Below are 23425 nucleotides of genomic sequence, written 5' to 3' on the forward strand. Positions count from 1 at the left end.
TAGATGGCGCATGGGAAAACCGTATTTGTGGACCAGCGCCTGTTGGATAAAATAGGAGGATCCAAGCAGGCAGGCCTTTTGACACATGCAACCTCCCTAGAGTGTTCCCGGAAACTGCTGGCGTGCCCCCACCGACATGGACCACACAGGGACTGTGGGAGAAATGAATGCTGACCCTCCAGCAGAGAGGAACCAGGACCGAGCCATCAGTAGGTCACAGGACGCCGACCAATCTAGTAGTTCTGGCCTTGTATTTATTTAGTATCAATTCAATTATTATTAGTGAGAAGAAGCTTCATTACCTATCATTGCTTTGTTGTGATTGTTTGATAACCGTTTTATAGGTGTGTTTTCCTCCTTGACATGCAGCTGTGTTAAACCTGTGTACTATTTAGAGTTATACCAATATGCGCTAATCAGACAATTGTTTCATGATTCTGATTGAAGTACGGCCAGCAGCCATTTGTGTGGGTGGTTCTCTGCCCAGACTATGATGCTTCCTGTGTTACTCAGTTTGCCTGAAGTGCATCCCAGATTTTCTCCCCATCAGTCATTCATATTTTTGGCCCATATTACGGATTCCATCCTTTCCAAACTTCACTCGGCCAATAGCGTGAAATTTGTTTCAGTGCCACAGTTGTATACATGTTTGTTCACATCTGTAATTTATTTCTCTTAAGGGATGGAGACATGCAGGGAAAACGGATATAAATGTTGTTTTGACATCATAAACATATCATCTCACAGACCCTGCCACACGTATACAATTGGTGGTATTGTGCAAGGGCCCAAGTGTTACACATACGAAAAGTATGCTGGAAAGAAAGACCAGAAAAGTCAGGAAGGAGATGGGAAGTCTTAGGCTCATTTTTGGAATGGTACATTTCTGCTGATTTGGGAATATTAACATTGTATTTTACAAAATAGTGATACAGGTTTTTTCCCCTTGATGAACTTTAAAGTGTCACTGTCGTTAATTTTTTTTTGCAGAAATCAATAGTCCAGGCGATTTTAAGAAACTTTGTAATTGGGTTTATTAGCTGAAAAATGAATTTTTGGCATGAAAAAGCAGTTTGAAGCTCTCCCCCTGCCTTCATTGTTCTCCTATGGAGAGAGTGAGATAAGGCACCAAAACAGGACAAAAAGAGTTAAGTTACAGCTACATCACCAGGCTCTCTCCTCTGAAGTCAGCACTGACCTCTCTGACCTCTGAATAGCACTCTGAATGGCTCCCCCGCTGTGTAATCCTTTGTTTTCTGCCCCTTGCTGGCGACTAATCTCCCTCCTCCCCCCTCCCCTCTCCATAGCACAGACAGTATCCGACTGATAAAAAAACAGTTGAGATTTCCTGATTCTGAGCAGTGATGAGAGAGAGGAGGGGGGGGGGACCTGGAAAAAGGCTTTTTGAATGCAGAGAATGGCATATTTGCCTAATGAACCCAATTACAAAGTTTCTTAAAATCGCCTGGACTATTGATTTCTGAAAAAAAAATTTTTTGACGACAATGACTCTTTAAACTTTCTGTCTCCTACAGTTCTCGTCTGAGAAACAAGGGTTCCTTAAACCACTCTACACCTTCTGCATCGAAAGTGTCAATTAAAGCATAAAGGGAGACTCCTACTCTTACTTGATCAAACTTTTTTATAATTGGCTGGCAAAACAAATGTCATCTACCGTCGTCTCTGCAAGGGAGACCTTTCACCAGTCATAGCTTCACCATTAGAGTTGATAACATTTTATGAATATAAGCAGAGTGGGCTGGTCGGGCAGATCTGTGCACTGGGGTAGTAGCCTTAACCCCAGTGCACCAAAACGCCTAATTAGCATAGAGGTTAAACTTCTGTTTTTACCTTTTTGCTGTCCCCCGGTGGGTCTGGGTTCCCCGCTGAAAGATCCTGCTTCCACTTCTGAGACGGGCGTGTCTGAGCAGTGACAGGCTGCTCAGCCAATCACTGACTGAGATGGGACAGCCCCTAGCCAGTCATTGCCTGAGCAGACTGTCAATGGCAAGACGAATCCACAGATTTCGTCGAAGAAGGACACCAGGGGAGCATGGAAATAATAGCATGTTTAATATGTTCTGCACCAGGGCAGTAACATAAAGCTTATAATGGAGTACCCCTTATATTTACAAGATCAAGTTAAAGGAGAATTCTAGCAAAAATTTTTATTAAAGTATTGTATTGCCCCCCAATAGTTATATAAATTATCATTGCACACTTATTACGGATAATGCTTATAAAGTGCTTTTTTCTCTGCACTTCCTGCTGCATCAAGGCTTCACTTCCTGGATAACATGGTGATGTCACTTCCTGGATAACATGGTGACGTCACTTCCTGGATAGCACTGTGATGTCACTTCCTGGATAACATGGTGATGATCTACTTTTTGGATAACCTGGTGATGTCACGACTCCCAGAGCTGTGCGGGCTGTGGCTGCTGAAGAAGATGATGGCAGGGGCATGCTCAGTGTCCCTCCAGTGCCCTGTGTCCCTCAGTGTCCCCTGCCATCATTCTCTCCAGTAGCCACAGCCCCCACAGCTCTGGGAATCATAACATCACCATGTTATCCAGGAAGTGACATCACCATGTTATCCAGGAAGTGACATCACCATGTTATCCAGGAAGTGACATCACCATGTTATCCAGGAAGTAACATCACCATGTTATCCAGGAAGTGACATCACCATGTTATCCAGGAAGTGACATCACCATGTTATCGGGGAAGTGAAGCCTTGATGGAGTAGTAAGTGCAGGGAAAAAAAGCACTTTATAAGCTTTTTCCGTAATAAGTGTATATTGGGGATTTGTATAACTTTTGGGGGGGCAATACAATACTGTATATTAGTTATATGTAATATTTTTTGTATTGTCTGACAGGGGTGTGTCAGGGGACTCACCAACAGATACCATTGCCATACATAGAACCCAATTAAGAAATATGTGTGAGATCTACGCTAATCCATCCACCAGATGTGGAGACCATGATGGCTTCTACGCCAGGGGCCATAAGGAATTTGACTTATTTTTATATTTCTGATGTCATAAGAGAGCCCCATGACATCATATCATACATGTACAGAGAAAGTACCCTAGGGGAGTATGGAGCAGGCTATCTCGCTGTCAGCTGCTATGGCTACTCATATCATAGTCGTTTAATCTGCTAGATGCCATAGTCAATGGCAACCTCAGGACGTTTTCGTAGGCCTGTCCTGTCCAGCCTCCAATCCCCCCCTTTCCCCCCAGAATTAAGTTGTGGGGTGATAGCTGGTTTTCCTTGTAACCAGAGGCCTTCTAAAGGCCTCCGTGGCTGCCCTGATAGTATTCAAGTGGAGCAAGAAAATAGTATTGCAGTGTACATGAGATTGCATGTGTAAGGAGGACAGTCCCTTTTGGTAATGTGATTTTTAGATGCTGTTGACACTATTGATAGCGGCATTGAACGGTTTTGACAGCTGTAGCGGGGTAAATCTGATCAATGGCGACAGAGTTTCTCCCACTTCACAAAAAAACATGGATTTAGGGTTCCATTCAAACATTTAAATGTCACTTTGCTGATATCAATAGTACATGCGATTTTAATAAACTCTGTAATAGGTTTTATTAAGCAAAAGAGCTTCCTTCTGTCCTCAAAAGGCTGTTTTTCAGCCTCCCCCCTCCACACACTTCAGAAGAAGCAGGGGATGAGTGAGCCCGGAGAGGAGAAAAGGCAGCACAGCACATCATTCTGCAAACTTACATCACCAGGATCCCAGACCAGCGCTGACCTTTCTGACCTGTGAATCCAGCATTTTATGTGCCCAGACAGTCTGCAAACTGTACAGCTGCTTGTCTGCTTTCCCTGCTCACTCATCCCCCTTGGCCCCTCCATAGGTTATAATAGAAACCGCAGAACCATCTTCACGTTGCTCCTCTGTAATGTAGACAACTTTATCTTATAAGTAACAAATAAGTTGGGGGGGGGGGGGTTGAGGTAGGAAAACAGCTTTTTAAGTAAAGAAAGAGCCTTTTTTTGCCCAATAACCCTATAACCTATAAATGAGTTTCTTAAAATCACTTGTAGTATTGATTTCTGCAAAAATATTTTAAATGTAATTTACACTTAATTTTAAACGTACATTTAGGGTATAAACCCACACACCGTATACGCAGCGTATTTACTGCTGCGATACGCAGCAAACACGCAGCAAATACGCAGCAAAAACGCAGCAGATTATATCTAAATAACTGAACACAGCATCAAATCTGTACCAACAAATCTGCTGCGTATTTGCTGCGTATTTGTTGCGTATCTGCTGTGTATACGGTGTGTGGGTTTGTACCCTTAAACTTACTTGTCTCCTACCCACAGCATAAGGGACAAGATGTAAGATTGCAGGGGGGTCCGTCCTCCATGCCCCCCAGGAGTCTCTAGATTGGCGCCCTTTATTTTTTGTTTTGAATGGAGCCGCGGGTTCACGATTGAAGCTCTATTCATTCTTTATGGATCTGCTGCAGAGAGATAAGTACAGCGCTCTTGGGATTCTAGGGTGGGCCCAGAGGTCAGACCCCCACAATCTCATTGTCCCATCGTACCTGAATGAGACCTATGCAGACTTGGAGTGAACATAAAAACTGGGTCCAGATGTTACTTTGGTAGGACCAGAACCCATGAAGCTAAGCCTCCATGTACTCATTAGAATGATGTGATATTTATTATGTTATGTTGAATAATCTGTGTATTGTTTACTTCCTTAGTATTATGAATGCATTTGTAAAGCCCGAGCGTCTGTTCTCCTCTGTGAATATCAGTTTCTCACTGTATAATTAAATGTTGTATAAACGCCGTCTTCCAGATACTTCTCTCTGCTAATACCATTTCTCAGAGGATGCATAAATAAATCAAAATTAGCATCAATTAAATCGCAGAAATCCACTGTAAAATCCTCGAGTAAATCAAATATTTAATATTAGCCAGACAAAGCTAAAGCATGTGATTATGTTTATTTACAGTTATTTATGGTATCCGTGCCAGACCAAATCTCCCTCTCGTAACAAATCTGCATTCTTAATGGATAGGTTTGGCTATTAAAGACCAAAGCTGTTCAGGCTACAGTCTGAGTGGCACCCAGAAGATTATTAGGATCGGGATAAGTATCTCAATTAAGCGTTTTGCTTCATTCTGTGGGATAAAGCCTGCACTCACTTATATACAGTCTTGTATATTCCTCTGCTAGCACAGTCATTCCATCATCTAAACATCAAAGAGCTTGTGCAAGTATCATAGCATGATGTCTACTATAATTATTATTCATGAAAATTATTACTCACTTAGGCTTCAGAAAAATACTTAATGTTTTCATTTCAATACTATAGTAAAGAGGCTGCAGAGTGAGGCGGTAGAAGTTTTTGTATGTCTGAATTTCGACCTGTGACTCTCTTTATTAAGGTCACAATTCAAGAATTTCTGGAAAGTCTAATAACCAATTGAGTCCTTTAAATGCCAAATCCAGGCCAAGAAAAACAAGCAGCAACTCACCTGAACATTAAAAAGACTCTGTCAGTAGGTTAATGCTGCTTTATGGAAAGGGAGCATAAACTAGTGGCATAGCAGCTAAGCAGAATGAGGTATCACTTACGGTACTAATACATGGCCCGATGGGGCCCGATAATAACTGTAAACGAGCACCGATCTGAGCCTATTACACGGCCCGATAATTGTTTAAAGGGGTTGTCCGGCGATAAAAAATTATTCACAGAATAACACACATTACAAAGTTATACAACTTTGTAATGTATGTTATGTCTGTGAATGGCCCCCTTCCCCGTGTCCCCCCACCCCCCACCCGTGTACCCGGAAGTGTGGTGCGCTATACATACCTGTCACGTGCCGACCACGGTCTCCGATCCTCAGCAGTGACGTCTTCTTTGGGCGGCCAGCGGATCTTCCCGAGTGCTGGCCACCCTCTGCCACGTCATCAGCCGCTCAGCCGCGATTGGCTGAGCACAGTTGTGCTCAGTCAATCGCGGCTGAGCTTCGGATGACGCTGCAGAGGGTGGCCGGCACTCGGTAAGATCCGCCGGCCTCCCGAAGAAGACGTCACTGCTGAGGATCGGAGACCGTGGACGACACGAGATGCGGTGAGTATAATGCACCACACTTCCGGGTCTAGCGTGGGTGGGGGGAAACACGGGGAAGGGGGCCATTCACAGACATAACATACATTACAAAGTTGTATAACTTTGTAATGTGTGTTATTCTGTGAATAATTTTTTATCGCCGGACTACCCCTTTAACAAGGGCTGCATGGACATAGTTACCAATGTCCTTGCAGAACTTGCTTTAAACAGCATACATTACCTATCCATGGTCCAGGGCTCCTCTTGCGGTCTGCTTCTACCCGGGTCCCGCACGCTGCAGCTTCAGAGCGGCCTGTCTTAGCTGACAAGCCGCTCAGCGGTCCCGGCCAGTGATTGGCTGAGCAGCCTGTCTGCTGAGACAGGCCGCTCTGAAGCTGCAGCGCTCGGGACCCAGGGAGAAGCAGAGCGCAGGAGGAGCCCTGGACCATGGACTTTGCAAATTGTCAGCCACCGGCCGCGCACCGCAGCAATGCGCGGTCGGTGCCCTACAAATATAGGTCCAAACCTATATCAATGATCGTTGTCATCGGTTGATCGTTGTGTTTATTATACAGAGCGATAATCGGCCGGATAGGGCCGATTCGGCCGATTATTGTTCCATGTAATAGTGCCCTTACATTGTTCTTTGCAGCTGATCCAGAGATATCCTCCTGCACCCTAACAAGCACTGCACCCTAGTCCTCTCCATTTTGTGTGTGCGCTCAGGAGTCCTCCGTATTCATGAGCACCAGCTCTCTCTGCCTACCGACCGCTGATTGGCACTTGTCGGCCTGTACACTGTCTAGACAGACAACTGACAATCAGTGGTCGGCAAGCAGAGGGAGTTGTGCTGGTCAGAGAACAGCTCAACAGAATGATGTCACTAATACTTTGTTCTGTCACTAATTGATGCTGCCCTTATTTAAGGCAGCATAAACGTAGTGACAGATTCTTTTGGAAGGGGTTATGCCATTAAGAAAACTTGATGTACTGATACATTAATACACTAAAAACATGTGGCCACAATATTTCGCTCAAAAGTCAACAATTTTGGCCCCGTAGAAGCTCATTTGTAAACAGTTTTTTTTTTAAAGCTAATAAACATTTATGAAAAAAGCCAATAATTTTAATAACAGCATTTAAAAAAAAGTTACAGCATTATGAAATTTTATTGCGCTGAGAGACCCCGTACAAAAATACTGGAATAGGATATACGGTACATAATAGTAACCTCTGCATTGCAGTTTTTACCAAGTATATGCATTTTCCACAATTGACTCCTTATACGCTGTTTTATCCCCCAGTCTTCAATACAAACCGTCTTATTAACTCTCCCAGAGCCAAACTGATCAGTAGTCATCGGTGTAGACCATTTAGCATTAACTGCAAAACGCGTGCCGGACGCCATCTTGGCGTGGAATAGGATTCTTTTTTTTTAGGGGGGGTAATTTCTGAAAACTGGCGTCTTAAATTAGGCCATGCCCCCTTTAGCCAGTCGGTCGGCCGGTCCTGCGCCCAGAGCAGCAAAACTAGGTGTAGATCTGTATTATGATTTATGCCTGCAACCACGATAAATCGGGCACGGGAGGAGACCACAACCTTGCTGCTTCCCCCACCTGCCCATTGGGTGAGTGAGGAATACGTCAGGTGTACGCTAGGGACAAGGGGCAAATCTGCGCCTTCTCCTTCTCCCTGGGACAGAGCCTACCTGGTCCACATGGATAGCATTTAAGAGTAAAGGTTGAGGCCTATTGGCTATAAATTCTGTGTACATTATAAAATCTAAATGAAATTGATCTGTAGCTGGAGCACCGTCCTTGCCCGTGTTGGTAAGGGCTGCTACATAGGCTTCAGTTATTTGTTTGTGTGGAGGGCGAGGGTGCTCGAGCTGGTATTGAAAGCCTATGAGATTATAGAAGTCAGGTGAGTTTTTGTTAAGGTTTGTAGAAGATGGAGATAAAACCATCCAGACTAATGCTGCCGGGTGGAACCTGATGGCATCCTCATATCACAGCAACTCCCTGATCCAAGTCCTACCCTCACTGTTCACCCGCTCTGGCTCAGCCATGTCCGTTCTTCTGCTGTATCCTTTGCTTGCTCTTGTTCTTCAAGTGTCCACCAGCGTCCTTGCTCCCCCTGTTTTCTACAGGTTGCCTCCGGCCGTTGCTGCAATGCCACCCCTGTCCATGAGGGTGTACGTGACCACTCATCTAGAATTTGAAGGGCCAGTTTGTCTCCACCTGTTTCTTTCTTCACCAATTGTGTCCCTCTTGCATCTTTTTAAAATGACTTTGCCTGTTCCTCCCTGCCTGAGCATTGTTGGTTCCTAGTGTTCCTGAGTAAAGGAGTGTAGCTGTGTATGCTATTCAATGCTGCTTGACTCGTGCCTGTTTCTTGGATTATGATTTTCTGTATCATTTGCCCTCCCCAATTCCGACTCGGACTGTCTGCCCTGCACCGGAAGCTGTCTGCACTGATCCTGCGCTGTGGAGTAACTTTGCTGCGGTCTCACCACTAGTACCATGGTGATTCTCCTCTTGACGACGCGGCTTGCTGACTATGCACATCCTGCCTGCCTCGTGCCAGCACTGTTTGGTTCTTAGGACCAGCAGCAACCCATAGCGGGACCACGATTGTGGAGCAAGCAGGTGTCTTCAGCTCCCGTATCCTGGAGCAAGATAGAGGGTATTAACCTAGAGGGCACGCTGTTCCCTGGTGTGGTCCAAAGCAATACCGGCATGGAAGTACATTGGGTCCACATAAATAGACAGTTGTACTTGTTCAATATCTCCAAAGCATTGTTTTATTACTGTATGTAAACTGTGTCCAGACATGATATCTAAAGGGCAGGAAATAGCCGAATGTTTTTGAAAAGTTCTCTATTATTATTTCATGCTTGTGTTCACAGCTCAGGATGCTCAGTACAAGTATGTGATATGGATTATATGACATAAAGATCAGCATTGGGTAGAGGGAATTCCTGCGATTGATGGATCTCAATCTAATGTACAGACTTGCCATGAATTATTTAGTAGTATTTATTTATAAGGCGCCAACATGTTCCACAATATGATGGGAGTCGAAACCAAGGCAATTTTCTGTATGACATTATCTCGGTTTTCATTCAATCAGGAGTGACATGGAGACCATCAGAAACCGATCTGCCGAGATATTCAGAGATTCACAGCAAATCCTTAATATCTTATCATTAATTGTGGGAAGCTTATACATTCACCAGCAGGATTTTATTAAGTCATGAATATTTTTTTTCTTTTTGTAAGCGGTATAAGCTTTATTGTCTTTTTCTCATGTGTATAAATAGAACATTGACTTTTAGTTTGAATTTGTTAGTAAACTTATTTTATTGCATTGGGAACGTTTGTAGCACTTGTTTTCCTGTACCCGATTGCACTCGCATTTGTTTTCCTTAAACTTTTTGTATTAGAAAAGTTATGTAGTTCTGCACTTCTGTCCCAACAGCTCATCCGGTGCCATCAGTCCCGGGGAGGTGCATGTGGAGACAATATTCAGTCATATACCGCCACGGTTATTAGCGCCGCTAAGGTGAGTATGGAACAGCGTTATGAATGGATATTATGGTCAATGATGAACCTGTCTTCAAAACAACTGGTTATTATGAGATTGACAGAAATTTTTATTTACTCTCTTAGGCTAGGTTCACACTACATTTCCATTGACTTCCATTATAAAAAAAAACAAAACAAAACGGATACTTTTTTTTTTATCACTGGACACAAAAATAAAGTCGACTACAATTGATCCGTTTTTTTTTTGCTTTTTTTTTTATAATGGAAGTCAATGGAAAAACAGATCAAAACGTTTCATCCGTTGCAAAAAACGGATGAAAAAAACAGATTGCAAAAATGTAGTGTGAACCCAGCCATACTGCCATTTTAGGTAATTTTTTTACTTGTTTGACACAAAACTTAAAAATCAACTGGTGTCAGAAAGTTATATAGATTTTTATTTTACTTTTATTTAAGCATATATCATTTTCCAGTACTTATCAGCTGCTGTATGTCCTGCAGGAAGTGATGTATTCTCTCCAGTCTGACACAGTGCTCTCTACTGCCACCTCTATCCATGTCAGGAACTGTCCAGAGCAGAAGAGGTTTTCTATGGGGATTTGCTGCTGCTCTGGACAGTTCCTGACATGGACAGAGGTGGCAGCAGAGAGCACTGTGTCAGACTGGAGAGAATACACCACTTCCTGCAGAGCATACAGCAGCTGATAAGTACTGGAAGACTTGAGATTCTTAAATAGAAGTAAATTACAAATCTGTAAAACTTTCTGACACCAGTTGATTTGAAAAAAAACACTAGTGTGCACCATTAGTTATTGTTACTGTCTTATAACTACTAGCCGAATTATAAAGTTGAAACTTGATATTTTATTCCAGTACCCAATTACTTTCTAAATGTAAACACATATCAAGCTGTTTTATACTAAGATTCTCTAAGATTTATACTAAGTTTTTATACTAATATTTGTTGCCCATAGCCAGCAGGTAGCGTTCAGCCCATGGCTTGTTGTGATAATCCACTCAGTACCGTAAAATATCCTGTAATGTCGCAGCAACTATATAATTTTTGGGAAAATGCATAAGAATTTTCACTATTTGTGACTAATTGTTGGACACAAGGAAATCCTCGGTCACTGAGTGTGTGCAGAATCATACACGACATTTATACTTGTGTCAGCTGCTACTTCCAAAAAAGAAATAAAGCGACTAAAAGTTACAAGAAACCAGATGCTGGAAATATCCTGGTGGTGACCTGATGAGGTGCAGGGGTTGTCTGTGCACCGAGGAGACCCATTACATGTGCTGGAGACCACACATCCTCTTTTATTGGGAAAGGGAGTGGTTACATGATAAAAAAAAGTCTCTATCTGAGAAGGTTGCAGACCTGTCTTTGTATTCTCCGAGGTCTCACAGCTACGTATGTCTTATTGCTTTGTGCTTAGGACGTTCCTCAGCCTATACTACTACTATGACCAAAATATAACATCACCCTGTGTACATTATTTGTAAAGTTAGAGAGAGAGACAGTTTGCAATTGCTCTTTACTCTGGCAAAGAGAGGGATCCTAAAGTATAAACTCTATAAACATCCACTTTAACCCCTTGACGTTGCTGATTTGTAGGTTTATTTTAGAAACATGAGTGGGGAGTATGGAGAGTATAGGAGCTGAGCCCGATCCATACACTGCGGGTGCTGGCTGTTATCTATAGCTCTCACCCGCTGCTGATGACCGACACCAACAATCACACATGACACCAAATAATTAGCCTCATACAACCCCATAGATAGTTATAGGAGTTAGAATAGAGCAATTTTAAACATATTTATTTATTTATTTTTTTATTTTTTTTAAAGATGAAAGCTATATACTGTAAATTTATGATTATACTTAAAGTGACCCACAGAATACAGATAATTTGTGCATAACGTGCATTTGTTTTTGTCCCAATGTTACCCCACAATTTTTTCCCAGTGTCAATAAAAAGTACAATTGATCCTGCAAAAAATAAGAACTTACGTGGCTCTGTATATGGAAAAATAAGAGTTGTAATTTTCAGGGGGATTTAAAATTGAAAATGCAAAAATTAAAAAATGTTGGGGTAGTTAAAAGGTTAAAAAAGGTGTCCGAGAAATTTTTTTGAAAAGTAAGCGATGGCACAGGTCCGACCCCTGTACCCTCCGCTGATCTCCATATTTGCCCTCGTCTGTGTTATTTATAGAGCTGTGGGTACGGCACATGACCCTCGGCTCTATTCATTCCTATGGAGCCATCGGAAAGGGCCATGTTAAGCGCTCTTCCATCTTACTCGGCTCTTTCCGGCACCTCTATAAGAATGAATAGAGCCGCAGATCACGTTCTGTACTCGCGGCTGTATTCATAACAAAGAAGCCGGGGGGCGATAAGGAGATTGGTGGGGGGTACAGAGGTCGGACCCCCCGCCATCTCTTGTCCCCTATCCCAGAAAACCTCTCAAGTCTAAATAAGTAAATGAATACAATACAATTTTTTATTATTGTTGTTGCCAACTGTATTTTTAACTAAAAAAAGATTTGGTATGGTAGCTAGTAAAGCTCCATAAGTGCTAAGTGCTGCTGCCTGTGAAATCCACAATGGTGAGCCATTCCTTCCTTGTTAGAGAGCTTTGTAACAGTGTCTGCTAGGCCTGGTTTGCATTACATGAATCTCTTCTGACCTTACCGTCCCATAAGATACTAAGAGGGGGGAATTCTACTTGGAAATACATGAAAGAAGTAAGAAGGAACGTCTAGAAAGGTTATTTGGCTCCCAAGAGACGACCTGTTTGACATTTGACAAATTTTATTTCTTTACCACAAAAAAGAGTATGTCTTAATTTTCGTTAGTGAGCTTTACGCTGACTACACATGTTGGTTTAATGATCTCCATCTTGGTTGTGTGTGAGATGTTAGAGAAGGGGACGTTACGGCGGAGGTACATGCCGAGAAACTGGCAACTTTACATCACTAGAATACATAGGTTCCATAATTACATAAAATTTACATTTCCCATCATGCATTATGATAAAGCAACTTAACATATATATATCTGAAACAGCTCAACATATATATAATATTTCTCAAACTATGTTAATGTATATATAAACTTAAACTGTTACATTGTAAACTATACATGGCTGCAATATGTGAAGAATCACTTCTTAATAGCCTGGGCAATGTGTTGTCTGGCAAGCAATAATGAACACGCGTTCTCTTGTCACCTAATAACAGCCTGAGATGCCGCCACTGTCTTTAACCCTGAGGTGGTAAATTGATTTAGCCGAGCTGCATCTGTTTTCTCCGGTTACCTGATAACTCCTTAATGAGTCCTAACAGCTTATGTGAGCACGGAGCCATTAGCGCTAATGGAGGGGGAGGACATTGGAAATGGCATGGGAAAGGCTAAAGATTACCAGTCAAGTTTTTGCAAATAATATAGACTGCACATGGGAATAGCTTATAATGATCTTGTCTTGATATTGTGTGCTAATGGGGCAGGTTAAGTCTCCACCCTGGCCACATTGACTACGATTGTGGTTTTAACCCATGCACATTCATGAGCAGGTCCCTAACATTGGTGTAAGGTCCATCCCTTCCATGAAGAATATACAGAGACATTTACAGACACTATTTCTATATGTATCTACTAATTAGTTATGCAGGGTCATGTGATGAACATGGTTCAAAAATGTTTTTGGTTTTTTTTTTTTTTACTGTTTTTGTTTTTCTTCCTCGGGTTCTAAAACACTTTTTTTTGTCCATTAAATAGAATCATAGAAGGAGCTTTTTTTTGTGGGACCAATTGTACTTTGCATTCACAGGTTTCATTGTACCATAAGAAGAGGTGTAAAATCTGAAAATAAAATTACAAATTGCTAAATTTTTAATTTTGTAGTTCTTACGCAGTAATCTGTATTCAGTGGGTCAACACAGTTACAATGTATCCAACGATAAAGCTTTTGTTTTACTAATGATAAAAAATATATTTGTTTTTCATGGATTCTTTTTTCCCTTCAGGATTTTTTATACAAGCTGTAAAATACAAAAAATAAATAACTTTACTCACCTGCCACCTTTTGGGTTTGACACTTGGACCCCCTGTCTGCCTGGAATAAATTGTTCATATGACTCTGCAACCGGGCCCTGGCCTCTGTAGTCTCTGATTACATGTATGGGAAGGGACTGTTGGTGCCAATGATCGGCTGCAGAGCTGACGCTTTAATTTAGCATTGCATCACAATAGAGATCAATGGTGGCACTACAGGTTCCCACGAGCATTCAGGCTACTTTTCAGCAAAAAACAGCAGGAGTAACGGAAGTGCTAACTCAGAATATGCACAAAAATATATGATCGTGTATGTAGAAAAGAAATGTGAGTTGCACTCACCAGATAAAACTCTTTGTCTTTATTTCTCCATAAAAGATGAAATAGGACAAGGTGCAGATGCATTGAAAGAGTTGGTGACAGGCTGTTTCACGCCCCCATTGGTGCTTCTACGGACCACGGTCTGTAGAAGCGCTCTGAGAGCGTGAAACAGCCTGTCACCAACTCTTTTGTGTTGTCTGCACTTGCTATAATTCAGCATTCTGAAATCTGTTATTATCGATGGGTGAGTGCTGCTATAGTTTGAATGACACAAACCGAGCAGTCTATTCATCAGACATAGCAGTCCCCTCATTTATAATCTGTCCTCCCTCTCTGCTATGGTTTTATAGTCTAAGGCCCATGTGTCTGTGAAGACCAATAATAATTTAGAATTTTTAGGGACCATAAAACTACAATTCTCCAAATAGGTGGGCCCTGCCTGTCAGCCATATGTGGCATTAAAATATGGGGAATGTGACGGCCAATTCAGCACCTTGATCTCTTTTTTTTATGTTCCTGGAACTATTTCTGAACAATTTTTGTGTAGTGGCGGGGTGTGTTAAAGGGGTATGTTCACCATTTTTTTTCTTTCCACTCAACTGGTGCCAGAAAATGTCAGAGATTTGTAGTTTACGTCTATTAAAAAATCTCCAGTCTTCCAGTACTTATCAGCTGCTTTATGTCCTGCAGGAAGTAGTGTATTCTTTCCAGTCTGACACAGTGCTCTCTGCTGCCACCTCTGTCCATGTCAGGAACTGTCCAGAGCAGTTGCAAATCCCCATAGAAAACCTCTCCTGCTTCCATGCACCTTATACGTTTGTTGGCCCATATGACCATTGAAACCCACCACCATTACATAGTGCTTGGTCTGACTTCATCAGAGTCTAGACTACAATACAAAATAATTTTTTTTATTATATTGCACATTGCATATTGTTTTTCAGTAAATATTATGTGCAATATAATGAAAGCATTTTTGTTGGACTCACTGGGGTCAGGGGTCCCAGTTATTAAAGGGATTCTCCAGCGCTACAAAAACATGGCCGCTTTCTTTCAGATACAACACAACTCTTGTCTCCAGTTCAGGTGCGATTTGCAATTAAGCTCCATTCACTTCAATGGAACTGAGCAGCAAAACCCCGCCCAAGCTGGAGACAAGAGCGGGGCTGTCTCTGGAAGAAAGTGGCCATGTTTTTGTAGCACTGGATAACCCCTTTAACATAAAAACCCAGAGTGATTGTGGTGTATGTATACTAGTCTATAAGAGGTCATTGCCACTAGGGAATACTATTGCTATAAGGGTAGCTTCACACACACCGCATCGCAGCAGATTTTCTTCTGCATATCCTGTATGTGTGAATGCACCCTAAGGCTGGGTTCACACTACGTATATATTCAGTCCTCATATTGCAACCAAAACCAGGAGTGGATTAAAAACACAGAAAGGCTCTGTTCACACAATGTTGAAATTGAGTGGATGGCCGTCATATAATGGCAAATATTTGCTGTTATTATAAAACAACGGCTGTTGTATTGAAATAATGGCCGTTATTTACTGTTATATGGCGGCCATCCACTCAATTTCACCATTGTGTGAACAGAGCCTTTCTGTGTTTTTAATCCACTCCTGGTTTTGGTTGCAATATGAGGACCACAATACTGACTGAAATATACGTAGTGTGAACGCAGCCTCAAGGGATATCCTTAGTCTGGACACCCACATTGTGTAAAAGAACATGATACATGAGACCAGGCAGATACATAAAATGAGGGATGGTGGTGGAAGCTGTACATACAACTGTCCTGTGCCAGAATGAAGGAAACCCTTGAAATAACCAGCTATGTATACATGAAGTATTGCTATACTATATTAGTATAAGAAGAGCAAAGTCAGTCTGTGTATAACATACTGGGGATATATACAGTATATATGATCTATGAAGCAAAAGCCTAACAGCGACATAATATTAGCGCCTTAGGCTATGTACACTCAACACCTTTTTAAAGCAAAAAAACTGCCATTTTTTTGTTATGATTGCTGTTAATAATGATCGTTACCATTATTTACGTCCGTGATTTTTTTTTAAAAAAATAGGCCGTTATTTCACCAAAAAAGTTGTGTGAACATAGCCTTAGGGGCCTATTCCACAGGAGCGATAATCTGCCCGAATCAACCCCATTCGGCCCGATTTGGCCAATTTTCGCTCCGTGGAATAGAGAGAACGATCAGCCGATGATGGTGTCATCAGCTGATCGTTTATTTAGGTTCAGACCTTAAATCGTGGTTCGCCACCAGTACATCGCTATGGTTGAATAGCGATGCGCGGCGGCAACTGACGATTTCAGCAGAACCATACATTACCTGTCCTGGCCGCAGGTCTTCTTCTCCCAGCCCCGCGCGGCAGCATCGGCTTCGGAACGGGGCTGTCTGAACTGACAGACCGCTAAGCCAATCACTGTCCGGGATCGGAAGACAGGTTATGTATGAAGCAAGGGCTGCAAGGACATTGGTAACGATGTCCCTGCAGCCCTTGTTTCACGATCATCGGGGCCGTGGAATAGGCCCAGTAAACGCAGATCAGCGCTCGTTTACGTCGTTGATCGGGTCCTGCTCATCCGGTGGAATAGGACCCTTATAAAGCTTTGGTGAGGCCTCATTTGGAGTTATGCCATTCAGTTTCGGGTTCTGGTTCATAGAAAGGACGGCCCTAAACCTGTATAAGGTATAAACTAAACTAATAAGGGTCTGGGAGCATCTTAGTGAGGAGGAAAGCTTTTAAAAGAATTACATTTTTTGAGATAATTATTTAAAGGGGCAGTCCAGCATTTTTGTATTTTTTAATATACTGCTGCTGGTGCATATAAATGTGCCCCTCGCCAAAGTTACTTGAATTGCTAGACTAGTTTTGCCTGTAATTTAATGTCAACTTCTAGAACTGATTGTTCTACTTCTACAGATTCCATTGTAACCAGATTATCAGTGGTTATAATGTTATAGCCTGTATGTGTGTGTATGTACACTCACCGGCCACTTTATTAGGTACACCTGTCCATCTGCACGTTACCACTTAATTTCTAATCAGCCAATCACATGGCGGCAACTCAGTGCATTTAGGCATGTAGACATGGTCAAGACAATCTCCTGCAGTTCAAACCGAGCATCAGTATGGGGAAGAAAGGTGATTTGAGGGCTTTTGAACGTGGCATGGTTGTTTGTGCCAGAAGGGCTGGTCTGAGTATTTCAGAAACTGCTGATCTACTGGGATTTTCACGCACAACCATCTCTAGGGTTTACAGAGAATGGTCCGAAAAAGAAAAAACATCCAGTGAGCGGCCGTTCTGTGGGCGGAAATGCCTTGTTGATGCCAGAGGTCAGAGGAGAATGGGCAGACTGGTTCCAGCTGATAGAAAGGCAACAGTGACTCAAATAGCCAAGCGTTACAACCAAGGTAGGCAGAAGAGCATCTCTGAACGCACAGTACGTCCAACTTTGGGGCAGATGGGCTACAGCAGCAGAAGACCACACCGGGGGCCACTCCGCTCAGCTAAGAACAGGAAACTGAGGCTACAATTTGCACAAGCTCATCGAAATTGGACAGTAGAAGATTGGAAAAACGTTGTCTGGTCTGATGAGTCTCGATTTCTGCTGCGACATTCGGATGGTAGGGTCAGAATTTGGCGTCAACAACATGAAAGCATGGATCCATCCTGCCTTGTATCAACGGTTCAGGCTGGTGGTGGTGGTGTCATGGTGTGGGGAATATTCTCTTGGCACTCTTTGGGCCCCTTGGTACCAATTGAGCATGGTTGCAACGCCACAGCCTACCTGAGTATTGTTGCTGACCATGTCCATCCCTTTATGACCACAATGGACCCAACATCTGATGGCTACTTTCAGCAGGATAATGCGCCATGTCATAAAGCTAGAATCATCTCAGACTGGTTTCTTGAACATGACAATGAGGTCACTGTACTCCAATGGCCTCCACAGTCACCTTTTATTTATTATTTTTATTTTTTTATTACTTATTTGAAAGCAGTTCATAGTGAAAATCAGCTTCACAGAAGAAAAGAAAAGCTGTGTGTTTTAGAGTTACAAATGGTTTAATAACTTGCTTAGTGCCGGGGCTATATAACCACAAATCTCTGTTTCCAAGAAGTGAGAAATTGATGCCAGTTCCAGACACAGATTAATGGTAAGAAATCCATGTCTCACGGCCATTGGCATCTCAGCACCTGCAGTGGAAGGAAGTCTTGGTTAATTTGATATATAAAGCACTTCTCTATACCTTGTACCTGTGTAAGCATCCAGCAGGCAGGAATCACATCGCTGTGTCATTGCCGTGTCACACGCCATAGAAACGATGCACGTTGCATTGAACGGTCGTTATTTATAAGCTGTTATTTTCAGTCAGCGTCCGTTATTTTGATAGTGTGTGAACATAGCCTCTTATTAGAAGAATATTTGCTCTCATTTTCTTAGGAATTTTTTTAGTTTGTTTCCAGCTATAAAATATAATCTGCTATAGCTATAGGCTGCTTTTATATAGGGATGAAACCAGTATAATCTTTTACAAGGAAGATGTTCAGCGTATGGGATAATAATGAGTTAACTAGGCTTCCTGACTTTATGTTGCCGTCAATACAAAGTGGCGCCGAACGCTGTTGGCCCTTCTGAGGCTTTCCTGACAACACACTAACAGACTTTGTGCAAGTCGTTTCCTATGAATTATTAAAACAAACGTTTGGCTGCTAATTGATGAACACTAATGTGTTTTCTAATCACTGCAGTTTGAGTTTTTAGCACTAAACAAAACAGTTACGATTGATCTGTGGCTTGGTCCTGGTTGCAGACGCCTGCAATCTCGGCCTTGCTCTTAAATGTTCATAGACGCCATGTAGCCCCAGGTCACATGGGATTGTGGCTCTGTCCTCTTCCGTTTTCTTCTATCTCCAAATTTAGTTACTTTGACTGTGAAGTCATTGGTAATTTAAGCCAGTTCAGCTGTTATCCTTGCTGCTAATTCTCATATTTTAAGAATCCTATTAGACACATGCAATTTACAATGTATTTTTAACTTGCTGTCCACTATAATAATTATTTAGACTCTAAATATTTACGTATATATATATATATATATATATATATATATATATATATAAATCTGTAGACTATATATAGATCTTTCCTTCACTTAAAGTATGAGCAGACCTTTTTTTTTTTACAAGTGCCGGGGTGGGGTTCGGGGATGGCCGATAAAAGAAATAACATGCTCTTACCTCCTCGGCTCCGACACTGGTGGCCGCATACTGTCGATCCGGTCCCTGGGATCCCGGCTGCTGATCAGTAACCTTAGCGGGGTGGCTGACTGGCTGAGTGGACCTCACATGTTACGAGCCGGGTCCCCACTCAGACCAGGAAGCGTCTGGGGACCAGATTGACCGTATGTGGCCACCAGCGTTGGAGCTGGGGAGGTGAGAGCATGCTATTTCTTTTATCCGTCCCCCCCTTCCACCCCGCCATGTGTGATAAAAAGAGGTCTGCCTGGACTTCTGCTTTAAAAAGGACCCATGGTCCCTGTGAATAAACTAAAATCCTGCTTCATCGTCACTTATGTGGTGCTACTGCTCCACAGATTTGGGTGCTCCACTCCCCTCTTCTTCATTTGCAAATGGTTCTTTTAATTTTGGCATCTGATATGCCTGAAAGGTTGATGCTCACTTGCTCCTCTGAATTGGCCGGTGTAATAGGCCCTTAAGTCTGTCAACCTAGTGCATAATACCTGGTTTATTTCGAAGCATATTTGTTACTTTTGACCAGGACACAGTGTGACACATTTAGGCTATGTTCACACCCAGTCAAAATGATGGATGTTTTTCTTGGACAGCCATCATTTAATGGCAAATAACGGCTGTAGTCATTTTGGCGTTGTGTGAACATAGCCCTAACTATTCGCCGATATTTGTCAGGTAGGAGTGAGTTGATTGCTGGGTCTTCTGTGATCTCTAGAACTTGGCCCTGAGTCTCTGGTATGAATGGAGCGGTGTCATGGATGCACACCCACCACTTGATACTGGAATTTCATTTGATAAAAACTTTCCATTTAATAAGACCGGGACTTTTGAGTTCACACTTCTGTAGGTCATCACCTCTTTTATCCAGAACATTCTGTTTATTGTGTTGGCTTGTGTTACTCTAGAACAACCATAATCTTGGTCAAAAGGTGTTTGATTTGTGTGGTATGAACACCCCCCCCCCCCCAATGACTTCAGGTTCAGGCAGCATAAAAGTGATGGTAGATTCCAATGGGTTATATGTTAACCACAAAATGGAGATTCTCCCCTTTCCCTGTTTTTATAAATATAGAGTTGCTTCTTTGGTGGCAGTGCCTCTATGTTTCTGTCCACCCTCGTTCACATTGATGCTGACTGCGCCTCACGAGCTGGTTGTGTATACGATGTTCTTCTCTACTCCACCGGCCCGGCACATCTACAGTCTGTATTTCCACATCTCATTTGTTGTTCAGAAAAATAAAACTATGCTTTTTTCCCTATTCCATTACTACTGCCCAATCATTGTTACCTTGCACGAGTCAGTCGGATCTCCTAATCTTAATAATAAAACAATTAATATAAATGCATACTATAAATCCAATAAGGAGACGTTCTTACAGCCCAAGTTAATACTGTACTGCATAAAAAGTTTGAAAAGGCTGAAATGACTCTTCTGTGTGACTGATTTTGAAGACATTTAATTTTTTTTTTTTGTAACACAAAACTTTAGGCTCCAGCTCCTATTATTGCCGGTCTGGCCCAGATATATAATTTGTTTTATAAGTAAAGTTATGGTTCCTTCAGAGGTCACTTCACAGATATTAACAAGTGATGAAATGATGTGATAAAGCATGGAAGCCTATTATATATATATATAAATCATCAGGAGAGGGTCTCCGACTTCTCATGTATGATCTCCATTGAGAAATCTAAAATAAAACCAGCAGAATTTTACAGCTTTGGTTGTGTTGAATGACTAGAGTGCCGGTCAATGGCAGCTTCAGATATAAGGCAGATGGGAGGTTTTCTGGATACACGAAATGATAAGGAGATACCGTTAAGTTAATTCCATTATTGTTTCTTTCTTCATAAGACGTCTCAATTGTGATTATAGGTCAAATCTCTTTTTCCCCATGACTTTATTTCTCAAATTTTTTTTTTATGTGACTTAGAAAGTACACCAAACTATAATAAGAGCTAACCCCAACCCACGTACAGTATGAGTCTCCGCAGTTCACCAAGCTGATTAGATTGGTTTCGATTAGGTGATAAAACTACAACCAGAGGCCTTATAGAAAGTGTAGGCAACATTAGGAAACTATTTCAGTGATGAAATACAAATCAGTATGGCGGAAACACCAGAGCTGCCCCCAGATGTAACCAGGTGTAGATTCTCCTTTTATGTTTACCTCTTTATTTACCATTATTACAGCAGATATCACTCCATGCACTCTGACACCCAGCCCAAATATCGTGGTGTGTGTGTGTGTGTGTGTGTGGTTCCATACACTAAATACGCACCTGGCTATTTGTATAAGTGTCAGATGTGTAATTCATTACTTTAGGTTCTCTCTTCCCTCCTTAGTACGTGGTTTTTCCTGTTGGGGCTGCTGGTTTTAACTCTTTTTAGTTAGTTTGAATTCTACTCTACCACTACTGTATCCCAATATATATAACTGTGAATACTAAGTTTTTGCCCTCAATCTGTTGTGTTGTTTTAGTTATTGATATGTATGTGCAGAACGAGCATGAAGAGATGTGACCATGACTTTTTCGTTTTACTTTTTGTGTCCGTGAAAAAATAAAAAAAAAATAAACGACAAGTCTGGCTATGAGATATTCTTAAACACCAGTTCATTAACTATTTGTTTTATTCAGGTCTTCCTGATATTCATTCTGTATATTTATTTATTTATTTTTTATACATTGATTTGATGTTGAATGGAAAATATATTTAGGAAAATCCAAAAAGCCAAAGACAATTTCTTGATGTGTAGCTTATACAATGGAGATACAACTACACTAACGTATATTACCGATGACATCGATTGAATCACATTTTTACGTTGAGTATCTTAGTGAAAGTTCTGAGAATGAGTTGTCAGCGAGTACATTATAAATAGTTTCTAGGTACTGGCCGGGGTGTAGACAAGCAGACGTACATTTATTTATTTTTTTTTATTTTTTTTTATAAAACATACATTACTTATTGGGTAATTTATCACTGTCTGTCGAACACGAATCTTTTCCCACAGTTATAGATGAAATGTATTGCGTTAGACGCCCACTTGTTGTTTTATTGGTGCGGTGTTTATTTTTCTTTGACTTGAACAACTGTAAAATAATATATATCTTAATTGATTTTGTTTTTTGCTGTGGGGTGCGTGTGTGTATGTGTATATATATATATATATATATATATATATATATATATATATATTGTAGACATGTCACTGGAAAAGTGTTCGAGGGGATGTACATCTCACCAAGGTTACTGCTTAGTGTGAGATGGTGAGTCCAGGAGGGATCTGTTACTCAGTAGTGTTATGCTGCTGAGTTGTTGTTCCTTTTTTCCGGGCCTGGACTTACTGGAATGGCGGGTAGGTTGGTAGTGGGACTTGCCATTTCCTTCCTCCGATCCAGTTCGGGTATTGCCATCAGGTGAGCAGTCAGCCTGAGAAGGTAAAAGGTTGCACAGAGTGCAGGGAATTGCTCTCAGCCAGGAGTGAACAACCTGGGAATAAAGCCTCTGCTGGAGCTTATACACACCCTGCGGTATCCAGGTGAAAGACGCACTGTGATAAGTGATAGGTGAGCCAACCTGTGAGTAAGCGCACAGACGGGCAAGACCTTTTTGTTTGTTTTATTCTTAAAAGCACGGTGTGGCTGTATTTATGCTTTGCTGGACTGTTTATGCTGCAAATAAACGCCAAGGTTTTATTTTATAAGTCCAAGTCTGCTGTGAACTGTGTCCAAACACACCATCCCCTGGGAAGATCCCTACTATATATATATATTTGTAGTATATTTCCATTTGTATATGGCAGCGTAGATGAGTATAGATGGTAATATAGTATTATCTCCTTAATGATTATTACATTTTCTTTCCCGCAGACTCTTAAGACCGGTCTTACAATGGTTGGAAAGGTTGTTACTCAGCTAACTGGTACGCTGCCTGCAGGATCCTCAGACGAAGACCTATCGATACACAGCAACACCCGGCGCAGTCCTCTTGTTGCAGGCGTTATCACTATTATTGATACAGAGACTGTTGCTGAAGGACAGGTAATTGTTATGTTGTAGACGAGCAGTAAACCATTGCTGCTGCTGGTGGGAAATCACTT

General features: G+C 41.8%; 1 protein-coding gene across 3 annotated transcripts in view; it reads left to right on the plus strand.

Annotated features, from left to right (window-relative positions):
- Positions 1–23425, plus strand: part of BCAS3 (BCAS3 microtubule associated cell migration factor) — a 657814-nt gene that overhangs the window by 111983 nt on the left and 522406 nt on the right. For all 3 annotated transcript variants that reach the window (XM_069971782.1, XM_069971780.1, XM_069971781.1), the window contains exons 12-13: positions 9582–9665; positions 23196–23366. In XM_069971782.1, coding sequence (XP_069827883.1) covers positions 9582–9665; positions 23196–23366 — 255 coding nt within the window. The remainder of the gene's footprint in view (positions 1–9581; positions 9666–23195; positions 23367–23425) is intronic.

Source organism: Dendropsophus ebraccatus, chromosome 5 (genome assembly GCF_027789765.1).
Source record: "Dendropsophus ebraccatus isolate aDenEbr1 chromosome 5, aDenEbr1.pat, whole genome shotgun sequence".
Classification (NCBI taxonomy): domain Eukaryota; kingdom Metazoa; phylum Chordata; class Amphibia; order Anura; family Hylidae; genus Dendropsophus; species Dendropsophus ebraccatus.